This window comes from Sorex fumeus, unplaced genomic scaffold (assembly GCF_029834395.1).
Source record: "Sorex fumeus unplaced genomic scaffold, SorFum_2.1 ptg000098l, whole genome shotgun sequence".
Lineage (NCBI taxonomy): Eukaryota > Metazoa > Chordata > Mammalia > Eulipotyphla > Soricidae > Sorex > Sorex fumeus.
In genome coordinates, this window is record NW_026606155.1 from 84,525,921 (window position 1) to 84,546,849 (window position 20,929).

The following is a 20,929-nucleotide window of genomic DNA, read 5'->3' on the forward strand; positions in this document are numbered from 1 at the left end:
CGCATGTGGTAGGAAGAGCCAAATCACCAGCCTTTTTTGCCTAGCTTTTTACAGACCTGGACTCCAGCTTTCCAAATTCAAAGGTTAGGCCGCAAACCGCTGGATCAGGCCAAGTACAAGACATGGAGCTTGCCCGGGACAAGCAGAGGTTGATGATAACCTGGCCAGTCATCCCAGAAAATCAAATGTACGAGACCAAAGATATGGTGATATACTCAAAACATCAAAGAAATTCCGGGACGAAGGCACCGTCATTGGCCTCAGAGACTGGCTAAAGGACCAAAATGCAAAGCGCGCCTCGCCTGCTGCTTAGGTACCATCTCTACTGCGTAGCCACAGCATAGGGGTAGCCGGAGCCCCGACGACTACAACTCCCACACTGCACCGCTACCTAGCGGCGTCACTCCGGATAAACTACAAGCCCCAGAATGCCTCGGGCGAGAAGCGCGCGTACGGAGCGGCGAGGGGGTGGAGCCACGTCGTCCGCGCGGGACCGTTAAATTTGAAACTTGGCGGCTAGGGATGAGCCTTGAAGGTGCCTGGTGGGTGAGCCTGGCCAGGAGCACGCTTCTGTCCCGCTGCGTTCTCCGGCCGTTTCGGTTCCTCTGAGTGCTGGTTGCAGAAGGAAGGCCGGGGCTTGTCTGTGAACCCGAAGCAAGTCCCCCGGCAGGACCAGACCCCGCGCCGGGAATGCTGGATGGCGGCGCCTAGGAGAGAAGGTGCGCTCAGGTATGCACGCGAGAAAGAGCCGGCGGGAGCCGAGCAGGGGCGAGCGTGACCGTCCAGGCTGCGTCCCGGAGCAGGGCAGGGGCGGGAGAGCGTTCCCCAACGGAGGCTCCTTCCCGGTGGAGTGGGAGACGAGAGGGCTGGAGAGGCCGGGTCAGCGCTCACCTCTGGTGGGGATCACCCACGTGAGCGCCCTGCTGCAACCGGCTCAAATGCAAAGGAGGTTGGGGACCCCCGGGAAGACCAAGCGCTCGAAATTTGCAGTGAGGCCCGCCGCGTGCTCTTTCACCTTGGACGCGTCTTTATGGGAAATTGCTGATTGACTCAAAGGCGTTTGTAAATTGACCACCTCCAAGGAAGGGCGTGGTACTTGCAGGCTCTATCATGCCTGTGCATAATTAGGAATCTTAAAACAAAACAATGGCAACAAAAAAGCAGGTGCAAGTTTGCTGCTTTTCCCCCTGTAAATCCCTATTGTTTGAGGTTGAAATTGTTCCCATTTTGAGACTTACCGTCCTTAGGTAAATGCCCTTGTACGACTTTCAAATCCATGCCACAAATCTTTATCGATGAGTGCTCGGTGCAGTTAATAAGGTACAAAATCCTCCTACCCCTTGAGACGCTTAACAGGCTGGGAGGCAGGTGGCTCTAACCAACAAAGAACAGGATAAACTAAAATTCCTTAGGTGGTAATGAATCCATTAAATAGGTTAAGTAGTGGTAGTGTATAGCTGTTTGGAATTTCGCATAGTTTTGAACGGGGGTTTTTACTGCTGAGGTGTCCTTTGGGTCAAGACTTGTAGGAAACTCAGGCATCTACCTGGGGATGATTAGAGTTGTTTGAGGGTGGGATGTAGCTGCACCTGACAAAGTAGCTGAGTGAAGTTGCAAAGAAGTGATGTGAAAGGAGGAGGGTGGGCGTTGTTTTAAGGACTTGGCTTTGACTGTGATTGTGTTCCAGAGTCTCGGGTAGGTTTTGAGTAGATGAAAGACTCATTGATGTGGCCTGAGTTTTTAAGTGTGATCCCTTGGGCTTGGAGCGATGAAAAGATGGAAGACATGGAGAGCTGGAGCGATAGCACAGTGGGTAGGGCTGTTTGCCTTGCACACAGCGGACCCAGGTTCAATTCCCAGCATCCCATATGGGCCCCCGAGCACCTCCAGGAGTAATCCTGAGTGCATGAGCCAGGAGTAACCCCTGTGCATCGCTGGGTGTGACCCAAAAAGCAAAAAAAAAAAAAAAAAATTGAAGACAGAACAGAATGCAAACAGGAAGATCAGTTTAGGGGCTAGTGAAGGGATCCGGGGATACACTCCAAGGAGCCACAGTATAAAAAGAATGTCTGTGGTGAGGAAGAGCCGACAGGATTTGCTGACTGAGGGGAGGAGCTTGAGAGAGGGTGTCCAGAGTAGCCTAGGTATTTGGAGACAGGAAGGCTGGAGGTGGGAGGAAGCCAGCTGCAGATCAGTCTGGGGCATCCAGTTGAGATCATTGTTACTTCAAGAGCAAGAGGAGAACTTCAGAGGAACTCAGTACATCTTATTCAGTGTGTACTAATGAGAGTTAGATCCTCAGCTAGATCCTGGAGACCTAAATAACAGGGTCCTTAACATTTACAGATTTTTCTATGATGAACCTTAAAAAAATGTGAATAGTTACAACCTGAGTTGTTGCTCACTTAGAGTTTACACTCAGAGTTTCAGCTCTCCTCTTGATTGAGATTACATCTTAACTTCATTCTACTTTGGAGATTTGTGCCTATCTGGGTTTTAATCCCAGAGATAACGTCAGTGGAAAGTTGGCTGCTATCTGACTATTGGAAAACTCTGGAGTACAGCGTACAAAAAAGTACAAAATAAGAGCAATGCCTCAAAAAATAATTGTGAGATCACACATGCAGAATTTGGAGGGGGTGGGGCCATTATAGCCAGTAAACTGTTTTTGTTTATATGGTAGTCATATATATATACACATACAAACACATGTGAACACAGGGTTAACACATAATATGTATAATAAAGTGTATGCAATATAATATATACATAAAACAGGTTTGGGGCTGTTTTATTTTTTATCTTTGGGCTACATCCAGTGGTGCTCAGGACTTACTTGTGGCTGCTCTAAGGGATCTCTCCTGGCAGACTCAGGGAAGCATATGGGATGCTGGGAATCGAACCAGGTCCACCGTGGCCAAGGCAAGTGCCCTGTAATCTTCCTCTGGAGCCCAGTTTTCTAATTTTAAGTTCAACTGGATGTGTTCATTTGTAGCTGCGAAACTGTTGCCTTTCCCTCTGATTTCCCTCTGATCTCCCCTCACCTTTTCTTTATGATGATGTTTATCCCTACAGCGTTTTGTCCAATACCCTAACTGCATTCTTTTCCCCATTAGGCAGTACTGCAGATTCACACTTAACAAACAGGTCACAGAAATGTTTAGAAACTTAGGAACATAATACTAAAGCAACGGGCTGCCGTTTTCCACCCCACGATCGTGAATAATCACTTAACTGAAACTGTTGGCAGTCATGTGGTGACGTGATTATGCTGTAGTGGTGTGGGATTTACTTTTGTTTCTCTTTTCTCAGCAAAGCCATGTCACTGGAGGGAGATGAATGGGAGCTGAGCAAAGAAAATGTTCAACCCTTACGACAGGGGCGGATCATGTCCACGCTTCAGGGAGCTTTGGCGCAGCAAGAATTGGCCTGTAACACTACTCTGCAGCAGCAGAAACGGTTTGATTTCCCTCTTCCTTTCTCTCCGCTGGTGTGGCAGTGACTGTGTGTTGCGCGCGCACACACACACGCACACACACACACACAGGGTTCTTTTATGGTGCTTGCTGAGGACTTCTGAAAATCGGGTGCCTGGGCTGAAGCGATAGCACCGCGGGTAGGGCGTTTGCCTTGTACATGGCCAACCCGGGTTCGATTCCCAGCATCCCAGATGGTCCCCCGAGCACTGCTAGGAGTAATTCCTGAGTGCATGAGCCAGCTGTAGCTGGGCACATGCGGGTACCACCATCAGTGGAGTATAACAGCCTCATGATGGCACTTTTCTATGGTTGAGGCATCTCTGGGCCCCTCATTAAGTTGGGGGAAGGATTGAGGATGGGGTTGACCACATCCAGCCTATTGGTGGCACACTAAGGCCTCGTGTGGTGCCAGAGACCTAACCTGGGGCTCCCGCAAGCAGAGCATGTGCTGCAGTCCTCTGAGCATCTTTGTCTTTGTTTGTTTGGGGTGGGGGTGGGGGTCACATGTCCTGGTGCTAGGATTACTCCAGGCTCATTTGCTCAGGGGTGACTATGATCAGTGCCCTAAGCACTCCACTCCTAAGTGGAGGGGGTGGGGACCAGACAGTGTGGGGGATCAAATCCTGGGCTTTCATGCAAAAGCATGTGCTCCAGCCCTTGAGGTGTCTCTCTGGCTCCAAAGCATCAGGCTTTATGGTTTTATTGCAGAGATAGTAGTTTTTCTTCCTGGAATTTAGTGGCATTATACTAGATTCCCACTTGTCTGACTATTCCCTGTTTCTTATTGGCTTCCTACGGTATTTTGTGAACTCCATTCTTTAACCTTTTTTTCTCTATTCATATCAAAGTTTCCATGGCCATTTAGCTACTGTTTACTATTCTTAATGTCTTTTTAGCTTACCTGTTATATCTAGAGAAATGCTTCATGCAATACACTAAATGTGCATCTCTATTCATAAATAACCTTCCCTTTTTCTAGTCCATCTTGCTATCGTATCAAAATTTATCTGAATAATGCACTGCTCACACCTTCATTTACCTAGCCATGACTTGACTTTCCCATTGAGTTACATCCCTGCCTTAAATTTTTGTTTCCTTTGGCTCCTGATGGGGCTGGGGGGGGTGCGGGTGGGGGTGCATTTGTGGTTCCAGGGATTGAACCCTGGTAAGCCCCATGCTAGGTAGGGACTATTATACTATCTCCTCAGCCCCAAATCATAGCTTTTTCAGCATATTTTTGTGTCTTTTTATGTTGTGCCTATCAGTAATATCTGTTCATTCTCCGGTGGTATTCCATTTATTGCAAGTTTGTCCAAAAGATGAAAGAGACGTTACTGGGGCCTGCTCGAGGCAATCGACGACTAACAGGATGATGAAATGAAATGAAATGAAATTCCATTTATTCATCAGTCAATGGCCACTTAGGTTCTTTCTTTTGCTACATTCTTATACAAGTCTGCTTTTGTATGTGGTGCTGGGAATTGAACTTACAGCTTCACACATGCAGGGTAACTGCTCTACACGGAGCTACATCCCTGGCTCTTGTACAAGACTTTGTGTGGACATAGACTTTTATTTCTCTGTAGTGGGGATTATTATATCAGACAGTAAATGTATATTTAACTTTTTATGAAACTACCAGTTTCCCCAAGAGCGTGTAACATGTTATACTTGTAATGGCAGTGCCTGAGGGCATTTGATCCAAATGCACTCGAGCATTTAATGTTGTCAGTGTTTTTTTCAATTTCGCCGTTTTGGTGGGTACGTAATACTATCTTACTCTGGTTTTACTTCCCATTTTCCTGGTGACTGATGATGACTAGACTTTCACATGTGTTTATTGACCTTTTTGCACCACACCTTGTAACACGGTGTATTTGTTTGGATATCTTGTCTAGTTTTAAAATTAGACTGTAGGAGGTTTTTTGTTTATAAAAAAATCTATGTAATCCCTTTATCAACTGCATGTTTTGCAAATATTTGCTCCAAGTCAATTACTTGCTGTTTCCTTGGTGGTATTTTTCTTTGTGTTTGGTTTGGGAACCAAACCTGGTGGTGTTGAGGGGTAGTTGTCCCTGGCTTGGTGCTCTGGAGACTGAAGTACCAGGGATTGAAACTGGCGTTTCAGTGTGCAGAGTGTATGCTTGGCCCTATGAGCTATGCCCTAGCTTCTAACTGGGTTTTGTTATTGTTCTAACTGGGTTTTGTTATTGTTGATTTGGGGGGCAGGTCATACCTCGTGGTGCTCAAGGGTTACTTCTGGTTCTGACTACTCCTGGTAGTGTTCAGGAGACTATATGAGATGGCTCAGGGAACTGTATGGGATGTCAGGAATTGAATCAGAGTCAACTGCATACAAAGTGCCTTACCTGATGTATACTATCTCTCTGGTCACTAATTAGTATTTTTTAAAAATGGGCTGGAGCAATAGCACAGCGGGCAGGGCGTTCGCCTTACACGTGGCCAACATGGCCGACCCAGGTTCGATTCCTCCGCCCCTCCCCGGCAAGCTACCGAGAGTATTCGATATGCCAGACACAGTAACAACAAAGTCTCCAATGGAGACGTTACTGGGCCCGCTCGAGCAAATCGACGATCAACGGGAGGGCCTTTACCTTTACCTTTTTAAAAATGGTTAGTGTTTGTATTTTGCCTTCTAAGAAAGGTTTGGTTATTCCAAAGATACTTTTAGTGCTTTCTTGCCGTTGCTTTCATTTAGTTTTTGTGCTCATTTTAACTTTGTTTTTGTTTTAAGGCCAAACCCAGCAGTGCTTAGCCCTGGCTCTGCACTCAGGGATCACTCCTGGTGGGCTCAGGGGGCCAATATGGGGTGTCAGAGATGGGACCCAAGTCAGCTGCAGGCAAGATGAGCACACTTTCGCTCCAGGTCCTGCGCATCTTAAATGTTATTTATTGCCTTCCCACTACTCTTACATTGGGACGATGTGGGCAGCACCAGGGACCTTGCAGGCTCATGCTTGTAAGGCAGGACGTTTTGCTGCTGAGCAAACATTTGTTTGTTTTCTGGGAGAAAGAATCCCAAAGAAGAGGTTGGAGTGATAGCACAGAGGGTAGGGCATTTGCCTTGCACGCAGCCAACCCAGGTTCGATTCCCAGCATCTCATATGGTCCCCCGAGCACTGCCAGGAGTAATTCCTGAGTGCAGAGTCAGGAGTAACCCCTGTGCATCACCAGGTGTGACCAAAAAAGGCAAAAAAAAAAAAAAAAGAATCCCAAAGTAAAGGGTAGTGCACACATGTGGAACCACACAAGAAAGAGGTCAGACTCACCGTTTCCCACTTACCAGACAGACACTCGCTCCACCATTGACTACCCCTGGGACCCTCTGTTCAGCTGCACCCGCCCCCCATCCCCACAATATTTCTATCTGATTATTCTACCTCCTTTTGTAGAGGGTTTTTTTTGTGATTTTTTTTTCCCTTTCACCACTGAATTGTTTCAAGACCCTTGTCAAAAAGCATTTTACTGCTTACGTGTGGATTATTCCTGGACTCTATTCTGTTTGTTTGATCTAATTGTCTTTCGCCAATAACACATTATTTTGATTAACTTTATATAATAAGTCTTGAAGTCAGTGAGTTCTCTTAACTTTTGGTCTTGAAATTGTTTTGCTTATTTTCAAGGCTATTTGCCTTTCCAAAAATACTTTTCAAGCCTCTTGTCAGTTTGTAGAAGACAGACTGCTGGGATTTGGGTTGGATTGCATTGAATCTGTAGTAAATCTGGAGCATTGCTGATCTTTATCTGTAGTGCCTTAGATTTCTTTCATTCCTTATTTTTTAAAAATAAACATTTTCATAGATAAAACCCCCATTATTTCATATTTCATACTTAAATCATCCTTTTTCATAACTTGTTTTTTTCCCTCTGTTTCCTATAGTAATGCTGTTTGAATTATCCATTCTAAACCTTATCTTAGATACCCTTCAACTAAAGAACCAGGACTGAAGAGCCAGGGATAGTTGGCAGAGCACATGCTTAGCACGTGCATCCCTGAGTTTGATCCCTGGCCCTGCATGGTCCCGAGTACTAATGCCCTGAGCACTGACCTGTCAGAATCACATGCTGGCCTAAGTACTATTTGGGCTGGTGTCTATTAAAAAAAAAGTAAATAGGGACCAGGGCTAGAGTGGCAGTACAGCTAGTAGGCCATTTGTCTTCCTCAGGGCCAACCCAGGTTTGATCCCCAGCATCCTGTATGGTCCCCTGAGCACAGAACCAAGAGCATCACAGGGTATGGCCCAAAAACTGGGGGCAAAAAAAAATGTAAATAAGGGCCAGAGAGATGGTCCAGGGGTTAATGTGCTTGCTTTCCTGGTATGTAGCCATCTCCAGTTCACGTCTTGGCACACCAAGCATGGTCCCCCCCCCCCCCCCCCCCCCCCCCCGCCGCGTACCACCAGGAGTGATTCCTGAGCACGGAGCCAGGACTAGACCCTGAGCACCACAGGGTGAGGGCCTTCCCTACACTGGAAGAAATGTAACTACAACGAAGAATCAATGGTTATTTGAGCAAATAGACTCAAAACTCTTTACATTGAATGCCCTTCTTACCTCTAGACACCTCCATTTATTCCCATCATGGGCTTTCCTTTACAGTTTGTGGATCGTTTGGTTTCTCTGGATAAACTTTCCCACTATTGCAACTTTATTTTTTTATTGATTTCTCTCTTTTTTGGAGACACCTTCCCCCATCTTGATTTTCCCCCAAATTTAATATAACTCATCTTGGTATCTTAAAAAAAAAAAGCCTTTATGATCCCTTCTGAGCAATTGTGAAATATTACATAGATTTTTTCCCCCTCTAACCAAAAGTAGGGAGCTACGTCCCCTGACTCCCTCAATTTTTTTTTTTTTAATTTTCAGGCCTGAAAGATAACCAGCCAAATTATACTAGATAACACTTAAAATCCAAATTAGCACATGTTCAGAGCAGAAAGGATCGTGGTCGGTTCATGGTTGTCCAGGCAAGATGCCTGTGGTGGTGCCCCTGTCCCTGTTGGGGGCCTCTGTAAAGGAACAACACTGAACTCTATTTTCTCCTTTTACATTTTTTAATTAATTAATTAATTAATTATTCTTTTTGGGTCACACTCAGCGATGCTCAGGGGTTACTCCTGGCTCTGCACTCAGGAATTATTCCTGGCGGTGTGCAGGGGACTGCGTGGGATGCCAGGGATCGAACCTGGGTCAGTTGTGTGCAAAGCAAATGCCTTATCCGCTGTGCTAACATTTTGTAATAAAAGTCCAATTCTGTTCAGATTTTTTTAGTTAGCCAAATGGGTTCAATTGTAGGCCGTTAGTAAAGACAGTGGTAGATAACTTGAACTTTTGAAAATGCAGGAGGCCCTGGAGGAATAGCCTGCGGGCTGAGTGCCTACCTTGCTAGTGAATGGCCTTGAGTTCAAATCCCAGTCCCACATGCACCTAGTACTATCCTAGAAGTTGTACTGGGTGCAATTCCTGGCACTGCAAGCAATTTCTAGCCACACCGCAGCCACGTGTGTGTGATAGAGAAGGGGTGTGAGCTCCACAGGGGTGGGAGCCCTTGGTAAGCTCCACAGTGCTCCACTTGTGCATTACCAGATGCAAAAGTACCATAGCCAGTATGTGTGAACTCCGGTGAGTGTGTACGCATGCATCCACCAGTGACCCACAGCAAGTGTGACAGCCATAACTCTGTGCCTCAACGGAGTTAAGGTCCCACACTGAAGGATTGCAACCTTGAAGGAGGGTGGGGGTGGGGCGCTCTGAGTTGAGTGCCACCTGCTGTTAATCATGCATGTGCCCTGCAGCTAAAAATGCTGAAACTACTCACAGGCAGCTGTGTGTGCAGCCCCTAGTCATCCCAGCAGCAGCCTTGACAGCAAGGATGACAGCAAGGGAGGGGAGAAGAAATTTTAAAAAAATGTGGGTTAAATGTGGGAGGGCCATGCACAAGACAAATGCTCCAGACCTTTCTTTTTGTTTAACCTACAGATCAGTTATATCAACTCAGTTTGATACTGCTTATGAATAAAAGAACGACAATAAATACTTATTTGACTGTTCTCACTGTTGCTTATGCTATTCTTTTCTGTTTAAATTTCAGGGACTTTGAATCTGAAATTCGATTTTACACTGGAAGTGACCCTCTGGATGTTTGGGATAGGTGGGTCTCTTTTTTATGAACTAACAATTTACCAGACAAGCCTTTGAGGCATTGCTTCTCAGAGTGGGGCCTGTAGACCACTGTATCAGAACAGAAAGTAGAGTCCTGGGGACCCAGAGAGCCAGAATAATCATAGTGTATCTTTCTGAGGTGCTCAGCGCTGAAAACGTTGAACTCCACCTCTATCCCCAGGCCCATTACTTCCCAGAGGTATGGTACGGACACTTGGAAGAGTTTGAGGGCTACAGTTTTAGAGCATGTCACCAAGAGCTTCTAAAGAGACATTCAATATATTAGCTATTTCTGTTTAAAGAAATCTAGAATGGGCCTTAGATCGAGGGGAAAAGTACCTGTTAAACTTTGGAAGTGTTTTCTTTTTCGTTCCCTTCAGGTATATTAACTGGACCGAGCAGAACTACCCTCAGGGTGGGAAGGAGAGTAATATGTCAACATTGTTAGAAAGAGCTATAGAAGCACTACAAGGAGAAAAACGGTATTATAACGACCCTCGATTTCTCAATCTCTGGCTTAAGTTGGTAAGTTTTTCTTGAGTACTGTATGACTTTAAAGGATTAAGGTTTGGAAGAGATTACTCATAGTGCTAGAGCCCACAGCTGGAGCATTTAAAGCCCTGAAGGCAGCTCCAGTCCCGGTAGGGCCAAGCCCAAACCCTGAACCGCCAGGTCCATGCCAGCAGCCTCGCCTTGTTGAAATGGATCCTTTTTTTTTTAAATGTAGATATTATATCAACAGAGTTTTTCTAGAGGTAAGCTAGTATATCAGATATGTCAGTAGCTGAGAAGTCAGTAGCTACATCACTTTTAGTAGATGTGGTTTTTGTTAAATTAGGTCTCCTTTAATAAAGACTTTTTTATTAAGAGGGATCACCCTATTAAGAGTGATCACAAGGCCAGAAGATAGTACAGGAGTTAAGGTGCTTGCCATGATGCATCCTACCTAGTCAGTCCGCAGTCTCCCCCCAGAAGTGATCCCTGAACCCAGAGTTAGGAGTAGGCCCTGGCGCTGCTGGTGTGGCTCCAGAACAAGACCCAAAGAGGGATCTCAGGGACTGCTTCTCTCTCCGTGGGAGTAGTTACTTGTTTGTTTTAAATATGATTGGGTCATGCCACTGTTGGAGGAGGAGTAGGAGGAGCCCGCCCAGAGCCTGGGAGGCAGAGGAGAGCATTTTTACAGGTGATTCTGTATCTCCCCTGTTTTGAGAATCACCATCAAAAAGTGATGTGATGTTGGCACTGGAGCGATCATACAGTGGGTAGGGCGTTTGCTTTGCATGAAGCCAACCCAGATTCAATCTCCGTATGGTCCCCTGAGCACCACTAGGAGTAATTCTTGAGCACAGAGCCAGGAGTAGTCCCTGAGCATCACCAGGTGTAGCCCAAAAACCAGGGCAGGGGATAGGGATAGTCCTGGAGATGGAACTCAGGCATGGAGAACCTACACCCTTCGAACCATCTCCCTGGCCCTGATGTTCAACTTTTCGTCTTTTACTTGTACATTTACTATAGAATTTTTTTTTTAAACATTGTGTTTTTAAAACTTCCTTTACCCCTTTTTATTTTTCTTTGCCCTTTTTTTTTTAAAAAAAAGTTTGGGTCACACCAAGCTGAGCTGAGCTCAGGGCTTACTCCCAGCTATGTGCTCAGTGATCCCTCCCAGCGGGGCTCAAGGGACCACATACAATGTAGGGAGTTGAACTTGTTTCAGGCCACTGCAAGTGCCTTAACTCCTGTGCTATCTGGGCCTAGTTATTTATTACAAAATATGTATTTATCATCAATAAATACTATATTTTATTTAATTTATTATAAATAATTATAATTACTATTACAATATTTATTGCAAGAGGTAATTTATTATAAAAGACAGTATTGTAAGACTGCGGAACAGTTTTGTGAGCATGAAGACTACCATTCCAAGTAGTATCCTAATAGGTTTTGTTATTTTATATAAATGTCTTCTTGTTTTGTTGTGGGGCACAGCTGGAGGTACTCGGAGCCATGTGCCAAGCCTCCCTCGTGCAAAGCATGCACTTTAGCCCTCGGGCTATCTCCCTGGATCTCTCTAGAATGTTCTTCAGTGTGATTTCACCCCCCCCCCCCCAAAAAAAAGACTGAACTAGATAAATCTTTAAAATGACATAATTCAGGATTCTACTTGCATTTTATTGGAACTATTAAAAGTAACAATTGATTGGAGTTATTTACCTGTTCACTGTAAAGTTAGTATTGGGAATTACTACTGCACTAAGAATTTTTACAACCCTCTTAACAGTTTGTCACTTTTTAATATTCTACTGCCAGCAGTTTTATCTTAAGGGACTAATAATGTAAAATGTGAAAGTTTCTTTTTTATGAAGGTATTATAGAATTATTTATAATTGTACAAAAGTATAGAGTTTATCAAAAAATAGGGAGTAATTAAAATAATCTTCTACACAGAACATTATTTATTCACTTACAGTAAACAGTGGGCCAGGGATATAATTCAGTTATATTCTGAATAACACTTCACCTCAATAATGCTCTGGGTGTGATCTTCAACACAGAAAATAAAAACACAAAAGATTTCAAAGTAATAGAAATAAGTTGTTTGAAAAAAAGAGATACACCATTGTTAGTGGAATAAAAGGAAATTTTATTTTGATTGCAATTTTAAAATACAATTAAAATGCTTTTTACTTGTATAAAAGAACTGGTGGTATGACTCAGCAGTCGAACACTTGCCTTGCATGTGTCAAGCCCTGGGTTAAATTGCCAGCTCTACCAAAAGCAAGCCAATAAAATATATTTTATTTGTAAGAAATGATAAAGGTACCTTAAGGAAATAAATACTCAGGAGACTATATCACACTATTATGTGGGATCTATTGGTGATCTCACCCTGTGGTTATCTATATCGTATCCACTCTTAAGTTCCCCTTAAAACATAGTTTTGATCAGGCCATTCCTTTGCTTACAGTTTTCCTACCCAACATGCAGACGTTGACTGTAATGTAAATTGAAAATTGATTGACTTGATTTTCAAGACGTTTTCCCGCCCCCTCAAGCTCCTATGTGAACCCCTGTGAATGCTGAGCCTGCTCTGCCTTTACTCATGTAGTTCCTCTGTCTAGAATGCCCTTCCTTCCCTTTCTTTTGAGGCTGATGTTCCTCCTTTAAAGCCATCTTACTTCTTTAAATCTCCCTTCTTAGATTTTTTTTTTGCATGCTTGCTTTTTAGATTCTTTTAGTACAGTCTGTATAACACCATATTGTGGCTTTCAATGTAAAAACAACATATGGTAACTTTTGTAGTAAAACTACATGCAGTGATTGTTAGCACTTAATAGGCACTCCGTAAGTGACTCGAAATTGACCATTAAAGTTTTTAATTTGTTACAGGGGCATTTGTGTAATGAGCCTTTGGAAATGTACAGTTACTTACACAACCAAGGAATTGGCATTTTACTTGCTCAGTTCTATATTTCGTGGGCAGAAGAATACGAAGCTAGAGAAAATTTCAAGAAAGCAGATAAGGTTTTTCAAGAAGGGATTCAGCAGAAGGCTGAGCCGCTGGAAAGGCTGCAGTCCCAGCACCGGTAAGTTGCTTCCCTCCGGCTCCTTCCAGTTCTTTAAAGGTAACAGATAAAGGGGCTGACGAGCTAGTACAGGAGGTAAAGTCCTCGCCTTTCTGTGGCTGGCCTTGCCACAGAATCCCAGGCACATCTGTTTCCCTGAGCCCAGAACCACAAAGAGCTCCCAAGGACTGCAGGACGTGACCCAAAACCAAAACAAAAAAAACCAAAGCTATTAGATATAAAGGGTCATTTTTGGCATCCAAATAAAGTGGTCTCCATGGATTGGTAAGCTTACTTAATATTCAAGTTTTTAGAAGGCATATTACATTTTCCAACATATAATAACATTCACTCTCCGGCATGCAGTTCTTTAAAATTTTCACAAGTGAACAGAGATATGTTGTTTTTCCCCTGATCAAGAAAGAAAAACTGTGGAGCTGGAGCGACTGTACAGCAGGGAGGATGTTTGCCTTGCACGTGGCTGACCTGGCTTCCATCCCCAGCATCCCATATGGTCCCCTGAGCACTCAAGTAATTCCTGAGTGTAGCGTCAGAAGTGACTCCGGAGCATCACCGAGTGTGGTCCAAAAAACCAAGACAGACAGACAAATCGATTCAACAGCAATTTTTCATACTGTTGTTCTGTAACCCACACCTTTTCCTGTTCTTAACCCCAGTTTTATGGTTTGGCCTTTTCATAATACCAGCTAAAATACTTCCAGGTGGCAGAATCTCTGTGGTCTGAAGATGGCTTAGGTGAGGGGCATCCAGTTTTTGTGGTCGTTCACTTGTCCAGCCCTGCTTCAGTGGCCTTCAGAACTTAGCTTTGGCTTCAGCTTTGGAAGGAGAGACCGGGACTCTGCCCTGCACTCAGTGACCGGGTCTTATCTGAGCGCAGCCATTCCGGCTTTCTTTTGGTTGTATATATTTTCCCTTGGTTTGTTTTTTTCTTTGTCTAACAGCTTTAGAGTTATACACCCCTTACAGTCTCATCTCAGGACACTTAAACACAAAGAAAATGAACCCCATACTCGTTGAGCAGTCCCTCCCTATTCCCTCTCATCCCAGTTCCAGGCACACACTCATCTGCTTGCTTTCCTTTTATTTTATTTATTTATTTATTTGCTTTTTGGGTCACACTCGGCGATGCACAGATGCACATGGGTTACTCCTGGCTCATGCGCTCAGGAATTGCTCCTGGCAGTGCTAGGAGGACCATATGGGATGCTGGGAATCGAACCCGGGTCGGTGTCATGCAAGGCAAATGCCCTCCCCACTGTGCTATCGCTCCAGCCCCCACTCATCTGCTTTCTGGTAGGCGAGAATTCCACCACTGAACCGCCCAAGAACCTAAGTAGCTTTTCGTCTCTGGGTTTTACTCTTGATATATCACATACATGGAGTATGGCATGAGAACTGTTTTCAGCCATCACTGTAAAAAATACTTCTCTGTACTTACAGCACTGTACTTCTTTATCTTTTCTTCTAGGACTCCTGTTACACAACGCTTGGATTTCTTAATGTATCACAGGTCCCTCCCTTATGCTCTGTTCATTTAAAAAAAAACTTGTATAATTACCATCTGTTCTTCAAAATGGTCGATTATTACTGACCTGTCTTTCAGTTCATTTACTCTCTGCTTTATTGTTTGATTCTATTACTTCATTCTTATGGTAAATTGTTTTCTTTTTGGTTTCTGGGCCACACCTGATTGTGCTCAGGGATTACTCCAGGCTCCAAGCTCTCAAGGGTTGCTCCTGGTGGTACTGGGGGAACTATAGGCAGTGCCGGGGATTAAACCATGGTCAGCTGCACATACAGCAAGTAAAGCTGTACTATCTCTCCATCCTATTTTTATTCTTTATATTGCTTTTTTTTTGGTTTGTTTTTGTTTTATTTTGGGAGCCACACCCGGAGGTAATCAGGGCTTACTCCTGGCTCTTGGTTCAGGGATCACTCCTGATAGTGCTCGGGGGACCAGATGGGAAGCCAGGGCTCGAACCCAGATTAACCATATACAAGGCAAGCACCCTACACACTGCGCTATTGCTCCAGCCCTAGGTATTCTTTTTTAGATCTGGAAGCTCTTCTTTCTTTCTTTCTTTCTTTCTTTCTTTCTTTCTTTCTTCCTTCCTTTCTTCCTTTCTTTCTTTCGTTTCTATATCTCTGTAAAGAAGAGAAAATCTCCATTTATTTCAAATTATTTTTTACCATCATGTCATGGAGCGAGGTTATAGATCTCTCTCTGTCTGAAAACCCTGACTTCTGAGTAATCTGATGAGTTATCTGTTGGTTGTCTTTCCCTTTGAGAATTGGTCACATTCTCCTGGTTCTTTGTGCATCAAATAATTTTGGATTGTTTTCTGGACATTTATCTTGTTACTCTATGTATAGCAAGGGTCCTAAAAATTGACGTTCTGTGGAAAATGGTTCAGTTCGCGTTACTCCAGCTCTGTGCTATTCAGTCACAGTTTGAATACCAGGCCCCTCATGGATAAACTTAGGAGATCCTCTTCATTCATCCTCTTGAGTATTTCTCCCATAGTCTGTGCCTCTCAGAATTCCCTTTCCCCAGTATCCTGACCAAATCAATGCAAGGCTACTTCTAGGACTGTCAGCTTTCCACATCACTGTTCGAGTAATTTAGAACCACTAGAGAAGGGTGGAGCAGTAGTACAGCATAGGACGTTTGCCTTGCACTTGGCCGCCACAGAGCTCCAGGTTCAATCCCCTGGAGTTCCCTGTGGTCCCCTGAGTACGACCGAGAGTAAATTCCTGAGAGCAGGGCCTGGAGTTAACTGGAAGCATTGCCAGATGTGACCCAGAAAGGAAAAAAAAAATCACTAGAGAAAGGAGAAGGAAAGGAAAAAACCAAACAGGAAACAACCTCGTGTGTGTTGTTCAAGTTTGACTCCTCTCCACAGTCCACTTGCTTTGGATTACTTTGAGAGGGCTTGGTCACTCTTTTAGTATCCTGGGTAGAATTTTTCATTCTAATCAGGATGAGAGGCTCTCCTGGACTTATTCCGTCTTAGACACCGCTGTGAGTTTGATAATACTTAAAACTGTGACAGCTTTGCTAAAATAAAATGTCACGTTAGGTGCGATTTAATCTTACTTTCTGAAAAAGTGTGAGGGTGAAGCTGTAGGAGTCGAGAGAGACTCATACAGTGATTAAAGTAGATGTGTAAGATATTAACAATTGGTTAATCTAGGTGAATGGTATTTGGATGTTAGCTTCCCCTTTTTTGGGGGGGGGTCACATCAGCTGTGCTCAGGGCTTGCTCCTGAGTATGTGCTTATTGACCACTCTCGAGGGGCTTGGAAGGGGCATATGGGGTTCCAGGGATCGAATTAGGGTCCAACCTGCCGTGCTCAAGGCAAGCAATCATCTTATCCCTGTACTATTGCTCCAGCCCTCTTTCAACTGTTTTGTACGTTTAAAAACCTTTATAGCTGGGGTGTAGTTCAGTATTAGAGCATATGTCTTGCATATATAGATATATATACATCTTAAAGTTTTCTAATCACAAGTTGGTTGAAACACAGTTCTTAATAAATTCTATAAGCTTAGTCTTAAACATCCCGTTTATTTTGGGGAGGTTTGGAGGGTTTTTGGGGGGTGTTGTTTATTTGGTTTGGAGCCCACACCCGGAATTGCTCAGGGCTTACTCCTATTCCTGCACTCAGGAATCATCCCTGGTGAACTTGGGAAACCATATGGGGTACTAGGAATTGAACCCTGGTTGGCTATGTGCTAGGCAAGCGCCCTACCCACTGTACTACCACTCTAGGCCGCTTGTCCCTCCCATCCGATCCTTAGATCATTCTAACATAGTGCTGCAGAGTAGTTTTTATTGATCAGATGAGGATGTTTAAGGTGTGGGTGAGAGGTTCTAACTCATTCCAGACAAAACCGTCTTTGGTTTCAAGGTATCTCTTTCTTAATGCCCAGGAAATTAAATCTTTTCTTTAATATATATGTGTATATTGGCAGGCTACCAAATGTAATGGCAGGCTACCAAATGTAACCTGCCCACACGCCAGAGTCTGGCAAACTTCCCGTGGTATACCCAATACGCCAAATACCAGTAACAATGATGGGTCTCATTCTCCTAACCCTGAAAAAGCCTTGAATATGGCACTTTTAAAAAAAAAATCTCAGGGCTAGGACGAAGAAGACGTTACTGGCACCTGCTCGAGGCAATCGACGAACAACAGGGTGGTAGTGATCATGATCGTGATATGTGTATATGTATATTTCCCCATAGTATTCTTCCTTGTTTATATTAACAAAATAGTTTTAATCGTGGCTAATGTTTATCCTTCTCTTACTGTAGACAATTCCAAGCTCGAGTGTCTAGGCAAACTCTGTTGGCACTTGAGAAAGAAGAAGACGAGGATGAAGTTTCTGCGTCTTCTGTACCACAAAGAAGCTCACTGGCTGAACTGAAGAGCAAAGGGAAAAAGATAGCAAGAGCTCCAGTCAGCCGTGTAGGGGGTGCTCTCAAGGGTAACTGCTCATTGTTATTATGGGAAGCTTAGTCTGCCGTGGTAGGCAAATTATGTAAGGGGCTAATGTATAAATATATATGTGGACACTGTCCTAGTTTTCTCAGGAGTCGGTAGCAGGATGAAGAAGGTCCAAGGAGAGATGAAATCAGAGTGTACAGTGAAACTAAACTGTCAGCAACTTTATGTCTTTAATTAAGAGTAACAGTAATTAAGAAAATCCTAACATAAAAAGCATCAAGATTTTCTGAGTCTGAATTGTTAGTTGGAAGATGATATGCGATAACAATAAAGCATATTGTCCCAAGGTTTGGGAGGTTTTGTTTACATGGTCTTCAATCTTTAGGGGCCAGAAATTGGACTCTATGTACCTAAAGATGATTGACAGTAGACTTTTCAAATTCATTGTTTTTGAGGGCATTGTAGCTTCACAGCCAAATTGAATAGAAAGCAGTGAAAGCAGTACGCTTTTAAAAAGTAACTACATTTATAGCAGTTAGCTAAGCAGACCAGAATTTTTAAAAATCCTTTTCCTGGTAGCAATTTGCCAATATTTAGAGTATTCTTTGCATATTATAACTAGAGTATAAGAGATGAATAGTCCCAGCGGGCATGGGGCCAACCCCAGTGAGATCCCTGGCACTGCTGGTTCCCCAGCACTGCTAGGCGTAACCTCCAAGCACAGAGTCAGGGGTGGGCCATGAGCACTGCCAGGTGTACCCAAGACCCACTCCCATCCCCCCCAAATGGGTTGTCCTAAAGCCTATTTCATGCACGTCCTGGTGAAACTGTTGAAATAGCCTCACAACAGATCTCAATAAGTGGATAATTGTTTTAATGGATTCAGTATATCAGCTGATATCCATTGAGAGAAAATTTCATATTGAAAATCTAGGTTAGTCTCTGATAAGACTACCCAGTATTACGATGAATTGACTGAAGGACGATATAAAATTTGAGGTTTTTTTCTATATCTATGGATAGCAAGAATTGAGGTGAAAATAGGAAAAAGGGCAAAAAAAACAGATTTAAGAATTGCTAATTTAGGGGTCTAGAGTACAGGGCATTTGCCTTACACTCAATTACCTCACTTGATAGGGCTGGCAGGGGTTCTATCCCCAGCATCTCATACGGTTCCCTGACCACTGCCAGGAACCACTGCCATTCCTGAGTGCAGAGCCAGGAGTAACCCCTGCGCATTGCTGAGTATGATCCAAAAAACCAAAAACAAACCAGAAAAGCTTACTAATTTAAGACAGAGATAATACAGTGGGTAGAGTATTTGCATTGTACCTTCCCCTCAGTCATCTCTCTAACCTGATATGGTTTCCTGAGCCCATCAATAATGATCCCCGAGCACCAGCAGGTGTGGCCCAAAACCAAAATAAATAGAAGTTACTAATTTAGGGCCAGAGAGATAAGAGTGGATAGGGCATTTGCCTTTCACATGGCTGACCCAGGCTTGATACCCTGCATCCCACATTGTCCCCTGACCTCTGTCAGAAGTGATTCCTGAGCAAAAATCAGGAGTAAGCCCTGATCACAGCCGGTATGGCACCCCCAAAAAAGTTCAAATGGCACCCAATAGTTGGCTGGAGAGATAGTACAGTGGATAGTAAACTTGCCTTGCACACAACCTACTTGGAATTACTCCTGGCTCTGCACTCAGGAATTACTTCTGGTGGTGCTCGGGGATCATATGGGATGCTGGGGATTGAACCTGGGTCAGCCGAGAGCAAGGCAAACGCTCTACCCACTGTACTATCGCTCTGGCCCCCTATTCTGAGCAATTCTAGACGTGATCCCTGAGCACAGAGCCAGGAGTAAACCCTGGGCACTGCCAGAGTAGCCCCAAAACCAAACAAAAATTTTCTAATTTGTGGCAGAAGGTACTTGGCTTACATATGACCATCCCTGGTTTGATTCCCACATCACATGCGCTCCCCTGAGCCCCAACAGGAGCGAAACCTGAGCTCAGCCAGGTGTAAGCCCTGATCACTGCTGGGTATGATCCATCCCCCACACTTACACCCCCTCCCACCTCCCTCATAAAACAATTACTAATTTGACCCATTACATTTTTTAAAAATTAGGGTCGGAGAGGTAGTATAGAGGTAAGGTGCTTGCCTTACACACAAACTTGCGATCAATCCCAGCTCTTTTGCAAGTACCACATATGGTCCCCTGACCATGTATGGTCCCCTGAGCACCACCAACAGGTCACTCCTGAATACAGCCTGGAACCCCACCCTATGTGGCCCACCCAAACCCCTAAAAATAGTCCCCTTTAAAAATTCTCTCTTCGGAAAAAAAAAATAAATTTTTGATTCACTAAAAGAATAAATAAATAAAATAAAATATTGATGAGGAAAAAAATAAAAAATAAAAATGCTCTCTTCGTCTGCGGTGGGAAAAGCACTTGATCCTGTGGTAGAAGTAATCTCATTGATCTCAGGACTCCCTAGGTGTACATTCGCTGGTGTTTACTACTTTATTTTACATGAAGTCTTAATATCCCCTTCCCTGCCTTCCCCCGCTCCAGCTCTAAGCCATAACCGAGCAGTGCAAAATCCACTTCCGGGGCGGATGCAGAGTAACTCTAGAGTCACAGTCTTCGATGAAAATGCGGGTGAGACCTGCGGCACCGAGGTGTGTGTGCCCACAGCCGAGCCGTGGACCGCCCGCCCTGTGACAAGGGCCAAAGAGAACGAATTGCAGGCAGGCCCCTGGAACGCGGGCAGGCCTTTGGAGCACAGGGTAAGAGCTCTGGGCGGTCCCCGGAGATGCCCGCACTGACCAATTTGGGATTTAGAATTGGCGTGCCAGGAGCCCCGGGGACACCCACACCCATCAACTTGGGGTTTAGAGTCACAGTGCTGGGAGCCTGTGTCACCGGGTGCCGTCTGCCTCTATGGCATCAGGACTTCACAATGAACTAATAATTCTCGTCTTCTTCACCGCCAGCCTCGTGGCAGTGGCGCTTCAGTGATGACCGAGCCCCCCGCACTTCCCAGCTTTACTCCGTACGTGGAGGAGACGGCACAGCAGCCAGTCATGTGAGTTTGATTTTCAGATTACTCTGCCGTGAGAACTACTCCGGGCTGGAGAGCAACTCTCTAGATCACCAGATTGCGGCCCCTCCCCCACCACGTTTTCTTTATGAGAATACAAGTAAACGGGTCCAGGCTG

At 44.4% G+C, this 20,929-nt stretch overlaps 1 protein-coding gene across 1 annotated transcript in view; it reads left to right on the plus strand.

The window, feature by feature from the left end:
- The first annotated feature begins 524 nt into the window (after window positions 1-524).
- BUB1B (BUB1 mitotic checkpoint serine/threonine kinase B) overlaps window positions 525-20,929 on the plus strand; it is a 52,054-nt gene continuing 31,649 nt past the window's right edge. Inside the window, exons 1-8 of the mRNA XM_056133598.1 lie at window positions 525-729; window positions 3,313-3,459; window positions 9,592-9,651; window positions 10,043-10,187; window positions 13,053-13,249; window positions 17,569-17,741; window positions 20,283-20,497; window positions 20,705-20,796. Coding sequence (XP_055989573.1) covers window positions 698-729; window positions 3,313-3,459; window positions 9,592-9,651; window positions 10,043-10,187; window positions 13,053-13,249; window positions 17,569-17,741; window positions 20,283-20,497; window positions 20,705-20,796 — 1,061 coding nt within the window. The 5' untranslated portion in view covers window positions 525-697. The remainder of the gene's footprint in view (window positions 730-3,312; window positions 3,460-9,591; window positions 9,652-10,042; window positions 10,188-13,052; window positions 13,250-17,568; window positions 17,742-20,282; window positions 20,498-20,704; window positions 20,797-20,929) is intronic.